The sequence below is a fragment of the Colias philodice genome, chromosome 9, assembly GCF_061535455.1.
Source record: "Colias philodice isolate Cphi_HAF_F1 chromosome 9, ilColPhil1 Martin Lab GWU primary, whole genome shotgun sequence".
NCBI classification, from domain to species: Eukaryota; Metazoa; Arthropoda; class Insecta; order Lepidoptera; family Pieridae; genus Colias; species Colias philodice.
This window is the reverse complement of record NC_143094.1, coordinates 2,706,897-2,727,657: the sequence shown is the minus strand read 5'-3', so window position 1 is coordinate 2,727,657 and position 20,761 is coordinate 2,706,897. Positions and strand designations below refer to the sequence as shown.

Sequence of the window (20,761 nt, the reverse complement as noted above, 5' to 3'; positions counted from 1 at the left end):
GGACGCGGGCGCGCCCGTGTGCACCGTGCGCGTGTGCGGCTCGCCGCTCAACTGCTTGCAGTACAACACCGGTGGGTATAACGCGGAGGGGCACCTGGTCGTGCACAACGCGGACGCGGGCGCGCCCGTGTGCACCGTGCGCGTGTGCGGCTCGCCGCTCAACTGCTTGCAGTACAACACCGGTGGGTATAACGCGGAGGGGCACCTGGTCGTGCACAACGCGGACGCGGGCGCGCCCGTGTGCACCGTGCGCGTGTGCGGCTCGCCGCTCAACTGCTTGCAGTACAACACCGGTGGGTATAACGCGGAGGGGCACCTGGTCGTGCACAACGCGGACGCGGGCGCGCCCGTGTGCACCGTGCGCGTGTGCGGCTCGCCGCTCAACTGCTTGCAGTACAACACCGGTGGGTATAACGCGGAGGGGCACCTGGTCGTGCACAACGCGGACGCGGGCGCGCCCGTGTGCACCGTGCGCGTGTGCGGCTCGCCGCTCAACTGCTTGCAGTACAACACCGGTGGGTATAACGCGGAGGGGCACCTGGTCGTGCACAACGCGGACGCGGGCGCGCCCGTGTGCACCGTGCGCGTGTGCGGCTCGCCGCTCAACTGCTTGCAGTACAACACCGGTGGGTATACGCTGATACAGTGTTATAACGTGCAGAACAGATAGACAACGTGATACACATTCAATAATAGACTTTGTGACAGCCTTGTCCTATCTAAATTTAATTACATGGATGTGGTATATGGTAGGCGGATTTTGAAGCGAACGAAGCGAGCAATACAGCGCGTTCAAAACGCATGTGCCCGGTTCTGTTGGAACATTCCTCCACGGGAGCACATTACGCCATTTTTAAACAAAGCCTGTGTGTTAAATATGGAAAATCGACGACGACTCCATTTCGCCTCGTTCCTTTTCGATATTATTAAGTTTGAATCTCCTCTATACCTCTTTCAAAAGTTGGTTTGGATGGGAGATCATCAGGCAGTGTACAAAACGAGACAAGCAGCGACTAAACTGATGATTCCTAAACATCACTCTGCCAGTTTTCGGGGAAGCTTCAAATACAGTGCCACTAAGTGTTGGAACAATTTACCACCGCCGCTTCCTAGCCTTCGCGCGGTTGAGAACTTTAAAAAAAAATACACAGTTATATTACTAGAGAAACAGATCCAACCTTAGTGGCTACTGATGATGATTATCTCTATTTAATATATATGTATATCTATCAAATGTAAAAAATATTGAATATACGTTAATTATACTTTCTTTTATATATTTATTACTACTTATATCATATTTATTCTATTAATTTTTGTTTATCTCTGCACATAGACGTATTATTATTAGTATATTTTTTATTTATTGATTATTTATTTTAATATTTTCTTACTGTAATAGAGGTCACTCTGATTATTGCGACAACATTTAGGGGCCACTGAAAACCAGCGCTGTGCGTGCATTTCTGTCGTACAGTATTTAGCTGAGTTGGTCACCCTTTTTCGAGGACATCCTACCGTGCAAATTTCGTTTTATTTTTTATTTTTTTTTTCTCTTTATAATTTTACTTTTTTTACTGTTTTGTTTGTCATGCTTTTAAGACTTTGTTTGATTATGTCCTTGAAATAAATGTTTTTTCTTTCTTTCTTTCTTTCTTAATATAGTACCTACAGGCGAAGGTAGGTAGATGATAACCAAAAAGAACGAGGTGTAAGGTACCAAAACATATCCAACATATTAACAAAGTAAACATATCATCACTAAAATAAGGTACTTTTACTGCTTTCTATTTAAATTATATTAAATAACAATTCTGTCTATTCTAGCCGGCGATGTGCTAGCCATCGGTTCACAAAACGGCAGTATCTACCTATTCCGAGTGTCCCGCGATGGCTTTTCATACAAAAAGTGGAATAAAATCCGCGGCGCGCAACCGCTCGTCCAACTCGATTGGAGTCTGGATGGCAACTACTTGCAAACGGTCACTGCTGACTATGACCTAGCATTCTGTAAGTACCCACATTTGATGATAATAAAAAAAATCTCTTTCACTTTTTTGTTTTATTTAATGTTCATGTAACTTTGAAGGATCGATAGTTTTCCTGAAAATTTCAGATGACACAAATGACGTACTTAAAACATAACCTATAAACAATTTTTTCATCTTTTTAGGGGATATTAAAGCCTTATCACCAGAAAAAAGTCCAATGGCAATGAAAGATGTCAAGTGGTCTACATACAATTCTACCATCGGCTTCCTTGTATCAGGTAAATTTCAGCTTTGAATATACAATTTTCTTGTTTTGGTAGTACAAAATACATGTTATTTTTATTTCAACTTTTACAGGAATGTGGAACAACCGATTCTATCCAATGACGTCATTAATAACTACCTCAAGCCGTTCTGCTGCACATGATCTTCTTATAAGCGGAGATTCTGATGGTTATCTTCGATTATTCAGGTAAATTTTATTTTATTGCATATCAAAAACATCTCTTAATTGGACTCTTTGGGAATGTCCCAAAGATGATTGATACCTTCTCTTATATCATTTTGCCAAAAATACAATTCCTATGTCAAAGTCATTAATACATTTCACACCAGGTACACCCCTTCAATTCGTATGTTTAAGAAAAATTAACACATGTATTTACAGGTACCCATGCGCCAGTCCAAAAGCGGAGTACAACGAGGTAAAAGTATACACTGGATCCGTATACTCCGCGCGGTTCCTCTTCAACGACCGCTGCATAGTCTCCTCCGGCGGCAGCGACGCGGCCCTCATGCTGTGGGAGCTGGCGGACGACTAGCGGCGGGGCGCGCGGGTGCCCGCTGTTATACTCGACCCCCCCACTCCCCCCACTCCCACCTCCCCGCACACACCCGCACCGTCCTACCGTGTAATGAATATGGACGAACTGGATTGAAGACCGCGTTGAACTGGATTGAACTAGATTTATCGGTTTCTTCGACTAAATGCTAGGAGGAATTGAAGACCGTGATAACGTTGATTTTTGAAGTGAAACCTTGTTTAGCGGCGTTGAGCACTTTTTCTGTAATGGGTATAAAATCTTAAACTCGCGTCAGGACACGTGACCTGATCGAAAAAGCGTAAGACGGATGGATATCAAACATGCTCAACGTTAATAATCAAGTTTTCACTTCTGCCGGCACTCCCGGAGTGCAACCCGTCTTTTTTTATTTAATATTATGGGTGACCTGAATTGAAGATCGTGAACGGATGGATGACTGATTGGATGAACTGCATTGAACTGTCAAACGTCATTGAGATATGAATTCACTGGATTGGAGACACATTGAACTAGATTAATGATACCGGCACGTTCGAACGTTCTAATGCGACATATTGGTGAAATCACGAACCTCGCCTGCTAGATATAAATGAATTAGATTAAAGACCATACTGGCAATGGAATCCCGGTATGGTCTTCTTCGAATGGTTTTCCGCATTATCGTCTAGAAATGTTGATTCTCAATTCGTTTTGCATCTGACTGACAAATTCTGATTTTAGCTCTGACTTTGGGAACTGTTCTCTACTGGGGAAGTCGGTTTGCGGTCATGTCGTAATGTCCGCCCATTTAGAAGACATTATCAACGACGTCGCCTTAGTTCGTTGTAAATTCGATTCTCTAGTATTCGACTAACAAATCGAAACGATGTTGTTTCTTAATTCGTTGCGTATTCATTTGTTATGTTGATTGTCAATAGGTGGGTTCACATAGATCGAGCTGCTTAATTGTTTCGCGAGGCTACTCGCTCTGTGTGGAACTGCCTTATGCATATGCGATCTTATGGATTTTAGATGCGTAATAAATAATAATAATTTTTTCTATTCTTAGTGAGATCTGTTGATGAATTGATTACATAATTGTGATGCTTGAGACAGGTCTGTTGTAACCATGACTCTACTATTTAGGTGTTCTAGAAAATACTAAAAGCAGTCGTACTATGCAGTTATTGCTATACAACTATTCACTTTTAAAATATGTCGGTGTTACGATATTTTCTGTGAAGAGGGTTAGGGTTTCGCGTATATGTCCCAATTTAGGAGTTTTTAATATGTATGTCTTAAGAGCCAGCGCGCACGAGCAACTTTGTCTCCGCAACTATTTTGTCTCTCCCATCAATTTGTATGGGGAGTTGCGTCGCTACGTGCGCGCACTTTCATACTAGCCCATGGGTGGAGAGACAAAATAGTTGCGGAGACAAAATAGTTGCGGAGACAAAGTTGCTCGTGCGCGCACTGTCTAAGAATTGCGATCTGTCTTTGTGACTGAAGAAGACAAGAAAGGATTTTCCTACCTTTACAATTGAAATATTGTAGATTAAAAAAAACTGTGTATGTAAAACAAATGGACAATTTTTAACTGTTTAACATAAATTTTACTTACATTATCTACCTATGTAAAAGATTGAGCGTAAAATTATGCAATCATAAAAATTTCCATACGAATCGTCTCAATTGCAATTGCAAAAGGCTAATAATAAATGCGATTAATTTATAGTTCATTAAACTATGTATATGACTTAACTATATATGACTTGTCTTAAATCTTACAAAAAAGTCAAACACAAAATTTTTAGATCGAAATTAAATAATTTCACTAGGTACTAAGTATTTACTATAGTAGATCTTGGATTCATTGATACAAATAAAACATGATAAACAAGAAATAAACGAATAATAATGTCCCTAAAAAATACCATAACTAAAATTTCTTCGTATATAGGTATATTTTAGTTTAAAGATATTATTATTATTACTAAATTTGATTATCAAAATCAACACGTTTACACTGCCATTGTTAATTCGTGTACCTACACATGACTTCTTCAAATTCTACAAGGAACGAGATGTTATTAATTAAAACATTGTTTCTGTAAATTGTAAAATGGCAAGTCCATAAAAAAATATATCTTTCGAAGCGTAAGCTTTTGGTATTTTAATAAAATATTATAGATGGGTGCATATAGGGAATGCAATCCGGATTACCCGAAATCCGATAAATCCGGATTTTGCTCGAATTTAAATAGGCTTTTAAATCCGGATTTAAAGAATGGAATCCGGATTTTTCGAACATATTAGCACAGTATTACAATATTTATAGGTTCTAATGTTTCTTGCGTTAGACGATAGATGGCACTGTAAGTGCATCCCGTTCCCGCGCAAGCAGTCGAATTTGGCGCGAATCGCGACACGTCGCGAAGCGGGCCTAGAAATAATACGTTTGAATTTAAATCTTATCACATTGCATTACTGTTGACTTTTGTTTACAACAATTTATCACCATTCGAAGCGTCGACTGGAACGTATTTCAGCTTACGCAGCTTCGAGTATTCGAGTGAAGACAGGCTAAGTAATGGAGTAGCTTCCATTTATAATGTTTTATTTTAGCTATGATTAATAAGTTTTTTTTTAACTTTGTAGAATCTTGTTTATTGAAGTTATACTTTGTGTGTAGTTGTGTTCATGAAAATTTGAATTTTGTTATTACTGATTTTGATAAAAATAAGAACTCTGATGGAAAGACTGTCATCATTACTAATAAAGAATGATAAAGCAAAATAGGATTTTGCTTACTGATTTAGAAAATTGAAGCTGTTTCGTTTTAATATGTTTGTATATGATGAAAACTCTGTTTGCAATTTATGTTGTTTCTATTATCTAAGAAAATATTAAATGTTTTGTTATAATGTTTATGTCTGATGGATGTGACAAGGAGTCTGCTTTATGTTTTTTCTTTACCAAAGTGTAAAAGTTTTTATTTTATTATAGAATTTTAGAGTTTGTCTGGTTAATTTCTAGGTATTGAAAAATATAAATACATTTGATTTAACTAAGATGCATGTTTTTTATTAATTTTACATAATAATAAACGTTTCAAACGGAAAAGTCAAATTTTTCATTCAAAATCCGCTAAATCCGGATTCTCCGGATTATTGTATAAATCCGTTTTTCAAAATCCGGATTTTGTAAACTAAACGGATTTGCATTCCCTAGGTGCATACGTAGCATCCATTTTTACATAAAATTAAAATTGTAATAAATTTTAAACTAGATATAGGGAAAAGCTTAATTGCATTTATAATCTGCACAAAGAGGACGTAGAGTAGACATGCTTGTTGCAAACTGCAAAATGTGTAAAAACGTTACTTGAAAGTGGCAGGTCCACATTAGATATACATTGTTTTGAAAACAGTTTTTCACCTCAAACACTTTATACGATCACTTTAGTGATATAATTACACTTTACATTACTAGATACATATATAAAATTATATGTGCAATAATATATTATCATTGTGTATTTATTAAATGGACCATTACAGCTATTTCTACTGAGGACCCATTACGGATATTCCCAAAACGAATTGGTCTTCTCAATTTGCAGCTTACTTTTCGTCCTAATAATATTTGGAATAAAAGTATTTTCAATTACTTTTTTCATTTATTTAGGAGACATTTTACCAAGAAAACAAAAGAAGACTCTAAGAAGACTCATAATATCAGCTATTCGCGTTATAATATATCTATGTATGTTAAATTCATTTCATCGAAGTCGAAGCACTGAGCAAATGTTTCAAACCCGAAATTATTATAAATTAATTAATTATTAACATTTTTTTTTATTTTAGTATTAATAGTAACTAGTCATTAGAGTGAAGAGTTATTGTTAGTAACTACAAAAAAATTTTGTCACTGAACTAAATTTTAATATGGCATAATTTCAAAAAAAATTCATAAGTAGGTAATCAATCATATTGAAGTAAGTAAAAGAGCATATTATTTAATTTATTTGTAATATCACTATTGCTTAAAACTGGGCAGCATTAGATATTTCTTTCAATATAATTATTTTATAATGTGAGAAAACTATCGGTAGGTATCTATTTTAACTAAACGTTTCTTAAAAATTACGGTTCAACCTTTGTAGCAAATTAATATGCTATAATATTTTAAGCCCATAACTTCGTTAATTGTTGTAGAAAAAAAGGAAATACTGGTGGTTTAAAATAATGAAATACAATATTGTAAAAATAAACTATATTTTGTTTTTATAGGACTGTGTCAAAGTTGTTACAAAGTCTTTGTAATTCTATGAAGTTGCAGTGCTAAGAAAACTGTGTTATGACAATTTTCTTGGTTTCATCATATAGTAACGGAATTATTCTGTTTCTTAATTCAAGGCAAGCAATGAAATGGGATTTAAAAACACATTTCCATAAATAATAATAATTATTATAATCTATAAAGAATCCTGGGTATCCTTACAACCTTTAAACATATATGTTTATAATTGTGTACTTTACAATAAGCCATGCATGACAATCCAAGAGTATATATTATTGAAAATATATATAATGTTAACGGTTATTAAATGATAAATATTGTTCTTCAAAAGTTTGTTATAAGAATGTTTTTTATTGCAAATAAAGTTCATATAAAGTAACATTGTAGTTTTATTTAATAACTTGTAAAATAGTTAAGTTACCTATTATACACGTACTGTCGAAGCCTAAAATTTGTAGGAGGGGTGGGGGTGTTAAGTCCGTAATTTAGACATTATTGCTACAATACACAACTTTATTACACTGATTTATACCAAAAAAAATAACATGCAACATATAGACTATTACAAATCTACCTATATGCCTTATGTTTATTTGTAACTAGCTTTCCGCCCGCGGCTTCGCCCGCGTTTTCAAAGAAAAACCCGTTCCCGTAGGATTTCCGGGATAAAACCTATCCTATGTCCTTTCTCGGGTATCAAAATATCTCTATACCAAATTTCATGCAAATTAGTTCAGTAGTTAAGGCGTGATTGAGTAACAGACAGACAGACAGAGTTACTTTCGCATTTATAATATTAGTATGGATAATTGTAATGTACCTATATATCTTACTGAAACGCATGTAACATGTTCTTTGTAATAATAAATAAATAAATAAATCATGGTACCTATGGGTAGTACATTTTGTGATGAGTAAAAGTCCCTCGGTTTTCCAAAATTAAAAAAAAAACACCCCTTGCCACTCTTTCTACTAACTTGAATGTCTTATATTTACGAACGTATAGTATGTATTATATTATCTACTTCTTAGTAAGCTGTAAGGGTCTATTAAGATAGTTGACACGAAATGAACAATAGTAGTTACTTACCTCAATATGTTTTTGTGTCATAAATAAATTAAAAGGACATTAAAAAAAAACACATAGTGCTTTAGTTAGATAATTTATTCAAAATTCATAACTCACGATCATATTACACAATTTTTACATAAAATCACATTTATTTTATTCTATTGACAAAATAGTAAGACAATTTATAATAATGGATTACGAAATGACGTACCTTTGATTAAATACATAATTAACTTATTCTAAAAATTATACAACTCCTTATTAAACAATACCTATGAAATCCGCCACCCAACCAGTCCCACCGTTATTCATTGTAGTAGTGAATATTACCTTAACGTAATTATCTGGGCTTGTGTAGTCTGCAGGAGTTTCATCACAAAATGTGGATACTACGTTTCCATTTCTATCAACTATACTCAAATAATTTTGGTCACAAGCAACCCCTAGGTCAAATTCTGCGAAATGCAATAATAGACGTGTGTTAGGAGGCGTTTCTATTTCCCATTCACAAGAAGTTCTCTTCCTATATATCTCTGGATACATTGGACTAGTAAATCTTCCTAATTCATTCACTATCTTCCCACCACAACCTCGACCCTTATTTGTTATAACATAATTTAAATCATAAATAATCTGTTCGTTACTATTTATCACATGGTTATGCATCAAGACATATCTACCTGTTGAAAACACGGAACGAGATACATAATCACCTTGAACTCTAATTAAAAGTGGTGATGTTGTCGTTTTACCATCAAAAATAGCCAAGAATGCTTGAGAGTTAAAATAATCTGGAAATATTGTTATGATATAGATTGATATTGTATAATTTTCTGGAGCGGTAATAAGTGTAAAACAATCATTAATATTATGGGGGTCGATGTTGTCACGGTATACTGTTTGAATTCTACCATATGATTCTGTATAATTTCTGCCACAGTAACCTACCTGCGAAACTTGAATATCTACGCCTTTATGTTTTGATATAGATTCAGGCGACGTAATTAAATTTATACTAACGCCGCCATTTACGTAAAAATCTAATGATGAATTGACTCCACACAAAACAAATTGCTCTGGAAAACTTAAAGTCGAATCATAAAAGTATGCATGACTAAAGAAATTGTCTGCGTATTTATTTAAAACATAATTTGAACCTAACGACATATTATGTATTTCAGTAATACTTCTGATTATTAGTCTATCATTGTCACATTTGTTACCGTTTCCTGGTTGCAAGTCAAGATGATTAATTCTTAAATGTACGGTTGCATAAGTTTCGGGACCATGTAAGACATATGTACAATGAAGTCCTCTTGGTATTACTCCTGTCTCAAAACCAGGAGATCGGATCGATTGAATATTGTAATTAACATTTAAAGTTGATTCACCACAAGTAGAACGCTGAGCACTTAGAAGTAATTCAAACCCTGAGCTGACAATCTCTCCATCAGTTGATAATCTAATCCCCATCAAATTGCTAGACGATATTATTTCAGGCGGAAGAGTATGGCCGCAAAATGTCCCAATAACCAAACTATCAGGATTTATACCATCTTTTATTTCAACGAAATCACAGTCACATTTACTTATTCCGATAGCGGTTTGATTAACTTCGGCACACGGCGATACGTGGAAAGAAGAAAAACTGACTTTTACTACGTAATCTTTCGGTGCTCGTATTGACCAGTGACAGTCTAAAAAGTTTTCATACACCACTGCTCTTCCTATTAACGGGGATTTCAATGTATATTGAGAATTAGGTAGTAGATTTACAGATCCTCCACAGCCGACAGCTTCAGAATAACTAAAAATAATCTGGGCCTGGAAGCCTTTATAACTGAGGTAGGCATCTGATATGAATTGAACAACCGCATTCCTATTTTTGCTCTGTATTACAGTACTTGAATTGATATGACCACATAGCAATGCAAGCTGCTTATCAGTGTCTATTTTAGGACCATCATACACTGAAATATAATCATTAAGGCAATTTTCATGACTCTCTAAATCAATATAAAAGAATTTAACTACTACTACCTTATTAGTAGGAGCCTCAATCAACCAAGTACAATTCATAAGATCATAATAAGTGTCTAATAGACCAGATTTTATTGTTGAAGGTTTAGTTATTTTTCCTCCACAGGTATAAATTGAGTATATAAGTTTAAACCCTTTTCTTTGTCCTATTCTATCGGTTTGAAAATGTATGGTAACTTCGTCAAAACTTTCTAAGAGGGGTGGCATATTCCTTCCACAATAAGTCTCAAATAAATAATTATAATCGCTCTGTGCACGTATAGTCACATTATCGAAACGACAATCAGGATATGTCCCTTCAAGGTCGAAATCTACAAACTTCACCCATAATTTTCTGTTCGAAGAGACTATCTTATAAGTACAATCTAAAGATGGTCTATATTCATCGGTATAGCCCGGACTATACAGAACTTGTTCTTTTTCTGTCGCTTCAAACGTTCCACCGCAAATTGGAGACCACTGAGCGGAGAATCCATCAAGATTTACGTTTGCATCTGAACGGAAAATAACTTTCATTCTATTTAAAGATGAATTATATACTGGTGGAATTGTACGCCCACATAATCTTGCAATTTCACTATACGTTTCATTTTTCCAATCGTAAATAATTACAACATCTTTCGTGCAATTAGCTGTATCTTCTACTACAAAACGGTTTATAAACGATAACGATACTCTATAACCTATTTCGGCACTAATGTCCCACACACACTCTTCATTTTCCTGATAATTTTTAGGATAATGTGGAGAGGTAAATATACGATCGTACTTAGTCAAATACCCTCCACATTTATCACTTACAGTTTTTGTTATTAGCTTAATATTCGATGTCGGTCCTTTAGAATGATATTGAATATACGTATACTTATAGGTGGAAATGAACGAACTTTGAGGCATATTCGTTTTGCAGTAATTTAATATCGATTGGGACTCCGTCAGACCTTGACTGATTTTTATGAACTCATCCGAACAATCCAAGTTAAACTTCCCTTCGACAGTAGTCTCTGTTTTAGTTCCACTCGGTGCGACAATAACCCACCCACAATCTAATGTGCCGTTATATGATGTAGGAAGGGTCACATTTTTTGTTTCTTGAGCAGCATATACAACTCCACCGCATGGTTGCAATTTCCATTTAATGTTAAATATAAGAGGTTTTTGAGCTAATTGTATAGCTTTAAGGGTCATTGATGTCAATGGAATACTATAAAAGCGTTGTGTATTGTTACCACACAAGGAAAACATCAAATTTCTTCCTTCATTTGTTATCGGGGCATTTATCATCAATCTTGAAAAACCATAGCGACATTTAGAATTTATTGTACTACTATCTACCGATAAAAATAAAGTATTATATTCTGATGAATTAAGATAATCGTCTGTTTTAATATTGTACGTCCATTTACATACATATGAACTTTGAATATCTGGAGCCGATATTTCTCCGCTATTTCCTTCAAGAGGGCCGCCACAAAGGGTGGGTTCATTTGAACTAAATTTTGCTTTCATACGATGTGGACGATTCTGTTTTAAATAAGTTTTAACAAGTAAATAGACACCGAGTGTGTTTCCTGTTGATTCATATATAATTGAATTAGTTCTATTTTCAACAACATTAATAGGCGATTCAAAACTAACGTCGTTATATACTCCTATTCTATCATTTTCATTGTGATCCATGATTTCAAATCTTACTCTACGCGCCTCGTTTGGAACAATAATAATCCATTGGCAATAACGTAAATTCGTTTCACGTGGATAACCTGGTGTTGTTATAAATCCTTCGGATTCTTTAATTACACCACCACACGTTGGCCTCGTTGAATTAAATGATAATTTAAATCCTCTATATTCAGAAACTTGATTCCAAGGTCCAGGTTTTCCTATGTAAAGTTTAACGACGGCTTCATTAGTTAATGTCTCAATTACGCCATAGGCTATTTCATCACTACATAACTGTTTTAATACGACGCTTGTTTTATTAGCGGGCATTATTTCTTCGATTGTCAAGTTTGTTTGACAAGATTCTTCAGACGAAGGAAGATTAAAATCTTTTAAATCAATTTTTATTACATGTCTGGTCGGAGAAATTATATGCCATTGACAAAATGTTCCACTTGGTAACATCAACATGTGTGGGTACCCTGGTGATACCAACTCTCCAGCCTCAGCTACTATTGTGCCGCCACAAATATCAATGGATATGTTAGCTTTAAAACCATTCCTAGGTTCCGCTAATCGGGTCGTATACTTTATGTATAGAGCATTACTATCAGTCTTAATTGTACCAGGCTTCTCGCCACAAAACAAGCCTTTGCTCGGAGAAAATTCCGATGTGCCATCACGTATTTCAATAGACTCAAACTTGCAGTCTCCTTTGCCATCAACATCAAATCTCTCCATAAAGTCAACTCTCAATATTTCACCTGGTGGCGCTGTAAATATCCAAACACATTCCGAAAAGGGCATAGGTATAGACGGATAATTCGGTGAGCTTATTACTTCCCATTTATGGCCGTTATCCAAAGACGAAGTTAGGCCACATTCGATATTTAATTCCTCATATCTCAATTTGAAAGTCATAAATTTACGGGTCGAAAGTACGCGATTGTTACTAAAATAACTTACGTGCACAGCGTTACTTGTCGATATTAAAGCGTTCAAAGTTTCGTGTGGATATCCGCAGTATTTTCCGACTCCTAATATTGGAGACTCTATACTTTCTCCATTCCGTATCATTACATATCTCGTGCACTCGTTTTCATTTGTGATGTTAAAATGTTCAAAGCTTAGTTTAATAATACGCCCCGGTCGCACTTTTATAGTCCAATTACATCTTTTGTTCATCTCAAACATGCCTCCCCTATCCTCCCAGGCTAATTCAATGACGCCAGACTCGCTATTAAGAATTCCACCACACTGAGTTCGCACCGTCGCTGTAAAACCTTTGCGAGCTGTTGTCGAGTCAGATTCAAATATAACTTTTAAAAATGTTGATGTCTCCATAGCCTTAGTTAAATCCTCCTTTAAGCAAACTTTCTGTTTTAGCGGTATCCACGCCTCATTGTTATTGCGCGTATAAATTGAGATATAGTCGGCATAACAGTCACTAGTTTCTTCCAACTCAAATTGATCAAAGGTAAGGCTCAAATGATAACTTGGTTTAGCTTCGAAAACCCATTCACAAAGCATATTATTGTCGTATTCCTCTGGATAGTTTGGTGAATGAAATGAAACGCTATGTGCATTGGTGACTATTTGTGTTTGATTATAACCACAATTCTTTTTAAGCCTATTTTCGTTATAATCGTCCGCTTGCGACCATTTCAGGTGAAAAGTAGGACTCATGTGTCGTTCTGTTATTACAAACTTGATGAACACAATCGAAGAAGATGATTGTAACACTTTAACTTCATTTTTCAAAAACCCACACAGCACGTCGAGAACATTTGCGTCTTCATCGTATCCATCATATATAATGAGCATACTGTCGCAGGATTCTCGTCGCTTTTTAATAACAATCTCATCGATTCTAATAGTGATACTTCTCGAGCCACTCCCTATAATGCGCCATGAAAATTCACCAATTTCTTCATATGCAAAGGGATAAAGTGGAGATGAAATTTCACCATCATCTAAACCAGTTATTTCATTGTTATGTGAAATTCCATAATGTATTAGAAATCCATTTCCAGCTTCTTTATTGTCACTGTGGAACTTTAAATAAATCCTTGTACCTTTCGTCGTATTTGCCGGTATTTCATTTCCACAATACACCCCTAACAAAGTTCCAGCACCGTCGGTTTCCCGCATTTCTAAATAGTCCTCGTTACAGCGGTCGGAATACGCAAGGTCAAATTTTTCAAAATTCAAATACATAGAGTTGCCCGGAGATGTATTAATAACCCATTCACAGTCCATTGCGTGCGGATAAGATAGTGGATAATTTGGTGAAGCTATAGAACCTTCTTCAGACGATAGAGCTCCCCCACAGGCGGTCGAAAGAGAAGAGTAATGTGCAGAAAAATATCCACTTAGAGCATCGGTATATGTGCCATGTACAACAGTGAGTGCACTACCGCGACTAACGATCATAGGAGGTACCTTTCGGCCACAATATTCTCCGATCAGTGGAGCATTTACATCGTCACCATCAAATATTTTAAGAAAAGAAGATGGGCACTCTTTGTTGGTTACAATATCCATATCGCGAGGTAGTGAAATATGTTCCAATGTAAGTTTAATCTTTTGATCGAACATTGGGGACTTTATAACCCAAGTACAGTTATGATTATGATAGCTAATATATTTATCGTTAGTGATTATGCCATCGTTTTGGACTTCTAAAACGGCACCACATGTCGCTGAGAAATTAGCTTTGAACCCTTTTGCTGTGCCATAGTTGTCAGTAACAAATTGAACAATTATGTTGGGAGAATTAGTTATAATTTGCGACAAATTAGATGTTGGACAAATGAGATAAGAGTAATTAGAATGCAGTAAATCAGTACCTTCGTATATCTTAATATTGTCGCTACAATCTTCTTCGTCATTGTTGTTATCTGTATAAAGGTCTAGATCTAATATATTAAGTTCAATTCTATGATTTTTCGGTACAGATATATACCACAAACAATCCATGTTATCATCATAATTTTTTGGATAATTCTTTGAATGAATCTGACCGGACTGAGTTATAAGGCGGCCACCACATCCAGATGTAAGTGACTGAAAATTACCCGCAAAATAAACATCCTTCAGTGTAGATTTTTTGATAAATTTCAATAACATTACATTACTACCAGCAGCTTGTAAAGTATGAATATCACGATTACATACTCTAGCTAACAGAGGAGAAGCAACATTCGGTCCGTTATAGATCTCAATTGCATCTATTGTGCAATTTTTGGTTTCTTCTAATAACACATCTGTGAGTCTCAAATAAACATTTGTTCCTGGAGGAGTGACAATGGTCCATTCACATTCTATTTCAGTGCCAAGATACCTTAGATTGTTTGCAAGTGTTAATACCCCAAATTGTTTACGAATAGTGGTACCACATCCATCTTTAACCCATTCAAGCCGAAACCCCCTATCAGAATTATAAAGTCCACTTACAAATTTTATGTCAATAGAGTTACTTTTTGATTGTATTGGCGATGGTAAAATCGATCCGCAATACTTTTGAGAGAAATTGTCTTCGTTTGCTTGCTTGAATTGTAAATAATCAAATTCACATGGATTTGTATATCCTCCTCTTCTTATATAAGAAAAATATGGATATCTGCTTCCTCTCCTATTGTAATAGAAAGGGAGTTGTATAGGTTTAATACTAAAGTGACTAAAAGTAATGTTGATTTTGTTACCTTTGCCAACCGTTATCGACCATAAACAGTTTATGTTCGTAGGATAATTACCAGGAAAACCAGGACTTTCTATAACACCAAAACTACCGCTTATATTAGTGTGACAGATAGTTTCATAATTAAATAAGAAACCTTTTCCACCGATCAAAATATCTGATCTAAATTTAATGAATGCATAATTACTTGACGTCTCTACATCAGTCAAATTCGCAGTCATCGAACAATACTTGCCCAGACTAGGAGAATATACATCGCGACCATCAAATATTTCCACATGATCATCTTTGCAATGTGTAGTTTTTTCCAAATCTAAATCTACAAATTTGATTCGAATTCTTGAGCCGCTGTTTGTAACTATTTTATAAAAACATTCCGCATTGTCATAGTAATCTTCGGGGTAATTTGGAGAAGCTATAGATCCGCTGATGCCAGTTAATAGTCCCCCACACCCTCTTATGGTTCCATCCCATTCGATTTTAAATCCACTCCCGGATATATAAAAATCAGAATAAAATCGCAAATGCAATTTATGAGAAGTCGAGATAATCTGTTTCGATTTAAATTTGCCACAATATTTTCCAATTAGTGGTGCATTCTGATTCCCACCATCCCTTATTTCCAAATAGTCACCTAAATCACACTTTCCTCTTATAGGTATTTCTAAATCAAAGTCAGTTATGTTAAGAGATATCTGTTGACCTTCGGGCACTGAAATTGTCCAAGTACAATCACGATTAGCTGGGTAGCTATTTGGCCAACCTGGAGAGTATATATATCCATGAGTTTTGACATACAATCCACCACATTGCGAACTTTCATCCAGAAATGCATATGACATAGAGAATCCTGAACCTTTTATGCTATGATCAGATACAAATTTTATCAAAAGTTGATTTGTAGACGTTGTCAGAGCAGGCGGAGCAGTAGCGCCACAATATTTTCCTAAAGTGTTGTTTTTATTATCTGCCTCAATTTCTACAAGTTCAACATAGTCGAATTCACATAAACTCTGTTTTTCAATGTCAAATCTGTTCCATGTTATTTTTATAATCATTTCTTCGGGTGCAATTAATAGCCAAGAACAGGACTGATCATTACTGTATAACCTTTCACCGTTACCCTGTGATGAATCAGTATACGGATAATTTATCAGACCAGATGTATTTCTAAATATCCCTCCACATGCTGTATTTAAACTTGTATAATTTGCATAAAATCCAGAACCAGTGACACTAGCGTCTGAATGGAACCCAATATACAGATAATTATACGTGGACGTCTTTGTTGGTGGTATTCTTTGTGATCCTCCGCAATACTTACCTAACAAAGTTGAATTGATGATAGGCCCGTCTCGAATTTCTACATAATCGTACTGGCAATTAAAGTATACATTATCCTCGATATCGAAATCTTGAAATGTCAATTGTATTACTTTTCCAGGAGAGGTTTCGATAACATATTCGCAATCAGTATTTTTTGGGTATCCAAATGGATAACCTGGAGATTTTAATGTACCACTGTCACCTGTAATTGTTTTGTGACAAATAGATTCATACGATATCTTGAATCCCTGTGATGATACGCTTTGATCCGATTTGAACTGAATAAATAAAGAATTTGATGTCGACGTGAACGTGTTGGGAACCGTAGTTCCACAGAATTTTCCAACGAGGCGAGAATCTGATGATGGGCCATCGTATATTGCAAGGTAATCGTACGTACATCTAAACGATCGCTCTAAATTAAAAGACTTCAGTGTTATCCGAATTTTTGTGTCGCCCCTTGTTTGTATTTTATAATCGCATAATAAATTATCTTGGTACTTATTGTCGTATAGTGGAGGAAAGATTTCACCTCTCTCTGATGTAAAATATCCACCGCAACCTGGAACCCCTTCAATTGGAGCATACGTAATTTGGAATCCTTTACCGCTCCCATAGGCATCGGAATGAAAATGAATGAGCATTTCCGAACCGATTGACTGGAGAGGTGCGGGTTGCGATGAATTACAAAATTTATTAATCAACGCGTCTTTTTCGTGTAATCCATCGTAAATTGCTAGATAATCATAACTACAGTTTGCATGTGATTCTAAGTCCAATTCAAAGAAATGCAATTGAATCCTTTTACCCAATTTTGTAACTAGCCGCCAATAACAATCTCGATTCGGAGGATATTTTCCAGGTGAGCCTGGAGAACTTATGTGCCCATGGATAGTCGCGTTTACGTAGCCCCCACATTGAGGTCTTATGCTTGTCCAGTGTAAAGCAAAACCTTCCCCTGCTATAGTTTGATCAGATCGGAACCAAAAGTACAAATTGTTGTGACTCGATATAATATTACCGCCTTTTGGAAAATCGCTCCCACAGAATCTACCTATTAATTGACTAGCAGAACTTCTACCATCGTGAATTTGAACGAAATCGTAATGGCATTCTGCATTATGCTCTAAATTAAATTTACTAAAAGTAACATTAATAACTTTATCTGGCGAAGTATGTATAACCCACGCACAGCGTGTATTATGCCTGTACGTTGTATTAGTAAGAGGATATATTATACTACCTTCTTCAGCATCCAACACTCCCCCGCAAGGCTCAGATCTGAATTCACATGTGTCCCCTGTAAACTGTGCTAAACATTCACAACGATAGCCTCTCGTGGCTCTCCCGTCCGGTCTGCATGTCCCGCCGTTTAAACACGGATTACTCGAACAATAGTCACCTTGTCGATCACAATTAGCACCACTATAGCCCGGAGAGCAAATGCAGGTGTAGCCCACGTGAAGTGGATGGCACTGACCGTGTAAGCCGCACGGATTAGTTTCACAACCAGTATTATTATTCGTCGGAACAATATAACATCCATGTATCCCGATGCCATCGCCAGACATACCTCTAGGACAAACGCATTGCACCGCTTGTACTCCGAATCCAGGACCATCAATACAGAAGGCGGAAGGGTGACAACCACCTCGATTGATATTACATGAACCTCTCCAGGTACAAATCACACCGTCTCCTTGATATCCTGGTGGACAGGACCCGCAGACTCTTGAGCCGAGGGTGTTGTAGCACGATACCTTCGGGCTCAAGCTGCATCCACCGTTTGGCTGTGTTAGACATTCATCAATGTCCCGGCAAATGAATCCATCTCCTTCGTAGCCCGGAGGGCAATGTCCGCATACAAATGACCCGGGGAGGTTGATGCACTCAACTGGAGGATTAATAGAGCATCGTGGCCCTTGCTTCGAATCACACTCATTTACGTCCGTGAGACATGAAATACTTGTCTCATTTGTAGTCCATCCTTGGTCACACATACACTTTATTCCTACTCCTGTATTTACTTGTAAACATGTTCCATGTCCGCACATTTCGAAATCATTTCCGGAACAGTTTCTTTCTTTTCGCGTGCAGTGGATTCCATACCAGCCAGACTTACAAATACATTCATAAGATCCAGGCCTGTTGATGCATGTTGCGCCGTTTTGACACCCCAAGTCAGTGCCTTCGTACATTTTACACTCGTTCACGTCTTCGTCACAATTTTCTCCTTTCCAATTTTTCGGACATAAACAATAATATCCACTGGCTAGATTCAAACATGTTCCTCCATTTTCGCAAGGGTGCGATTGACATTCATCTGATCTTCTCATATTATTTACAGTTGACTGCAGCGTGCGTACTCTATTAGCTAGAGTATTTATTCTCCTATTCAAATGTGTAAAATTTACAAGAACAGTATTTGGCACAGTCAAACTTACGCTTTCTAGACGTTCAATTCTTCTCAATATTTCACTTACATCTTTATTGCTATTTCGATCGTTGTAATCCGAAGGCGGTATCGAAGGCGATAGTCCATTTATATTAGTGATATTCAAGTCTACGATATTGGTGTTTCCAATAAATATACCAGATCGAGGACCATTTGGTTTAATGTAAATGTTTTTATCGTAAGCTGATTCCAAAATGAGATCTCCATCAGTAGTTTTAATTTTAGGTCTGTCTTGAAACGCTTCACAATTTATATGCACAGAATATAATAGAAGTATTGTAAAATATATGACTAAATTAGTCATTGTCCACGACCACAACGATGAACGAGTCAATTTGAACTAAATTCTGTAAAACATTAATAATATTGAAACATAACATTCTCTAAAGTAATAATAAGGGGGCGTTCCAACGCCCAACGTGAAGTGATAATATGGGCCATGTGGCTAAGATAACAATCATAATAGTCGTCAAAATATCAAGCAGGATGATTGAATAACATTTACTGTTTTCGTGAAAATCGGATTACTACAGTAACTAGAATAGGCATGACGACAGTATCCATAAATGTTCGAATTAGTGTCTTTAAGGGAAAATGTATAATAAATTAAAAATAATTTGGAAAATCCAAAAGTGCACGCCTCATAATTTTTTTTTAATAGATAGATATTTATTAATTATTATTTTTGTTTATTTAATAACAATTAAACCACATCGAATCAGACTCTGAAAAATGAAAGGGTTCTATTCCTGAGCATACTCAAGCGTAAAAGAAAAAAAAGGACTCGATTAGTAAAGTATTTCGGTCGCTATCGTGTTAACAAGAAAAAGGATCCGCACATACAGACACACGGACGTCCAAGACAGAACTTTTTTAAACTGTTTTTTTACTAGTTTAAATAACAAAAATGACATCAAAAATATCATGAACGTTAAAAATAGTGTTTTTTCTTAATATGTGTGTGTATGTATTATCTTACAAGTGCGATGTATGATACATAAAGACATTTTAAGTTTGAAAAATCAGATGTTTTGCGCGAAGTGACAGTAGTACCCACCTCAACGCTTCGCTTATGAGGCGTGCAATAGTGACTTAGAAATATTAAAAACATTAAGATTAATGAGATTATCAATAAAATAAAACATTGAAATTCTGCAGTCGGCCATTTTGACTGAAACACATGTGACGTCACGTCTACGTAAACAACTTCGCGTCAGGTGTATTTTGTTGTTATGAATATGTTGAGAATACGCATTTTTATTTATTTTCTATTTTTTCACGTATGCTTTATCGACTCAGAACAGAAATATAATTGCGAATTCACGAATATGTGGTTCGGGTTTCTCTGCGTCAAATTTATACAATCATTTCATATTATTTTCTCACTTTCAACAATTACTAACACTTTTT

General features: G+C 36.1%; 2 protein-coding genes and 1 long non-coding RNA gene across 3 annotated transcripts in view; 2 read left to right on the top strand and 1 right to left on the bottom strand.

The window, feature by feature from the left end:
- The window catches only part of DCX-EMAP (Doublecortin-domain-containing echinoderm-microtubule-associated protein), a 32,259-nt gene extending 28,167 nt beyond the window's left edge, over positions 1-4,092 (top strand). The window contains exons 16-19 of the mRNA XM_089698960.1: positions 1,828-2,010; positions 2,174-2,269; positions 2,349-2,463; positions 2,659-4,092. Coding sequence (XP_089555086.1) covers positions 1,828-2,010; positions 2,174-2,269; positions 2,349-2,463; positions 2,659-2,812 — 548 coding nt within the window. The 3' untranslated portion in view covers positions 2,813-4,092. The remainder of the gene's footprint in view (positions 1-1,827; positions 2,011-2,173; positions 2,270-2,348; positions 2,464-2,658) is intronic.
- Positions 4,093-4,661: 569 nt separating this feature from the next.
- LOC149485696 (uncharacterized) lies at positions 4,662-6,940 on the top strand. Its single transcript, XR_016316017.1, has 2 exons — positions 4,662-4,988; positions 6,026-6,940. It is a non-coding gene; the product is annotated as an uncharacterized LOC149485696 (long non-coding RNA).
- Positions 6,941-8,263: 1,323 nt separating this feature from the next.
- Positions 8,264-19,655, bottom strand: LOC149485695 (cubilin homolog). Its single transcript, XM_089698959.1, has one exon. The coding sequence runs from the start codon at positions 19,653-19,655 to the stop codon at positions 8,430-8,432; it is 11,226 nt and encodes a 3,741-aa protein (XP_089555085.1). The 3' UTR covers positions 8,264-8,429.
- Positions 19,656-20,761: the final 1,106 nt, after the last annotated feature.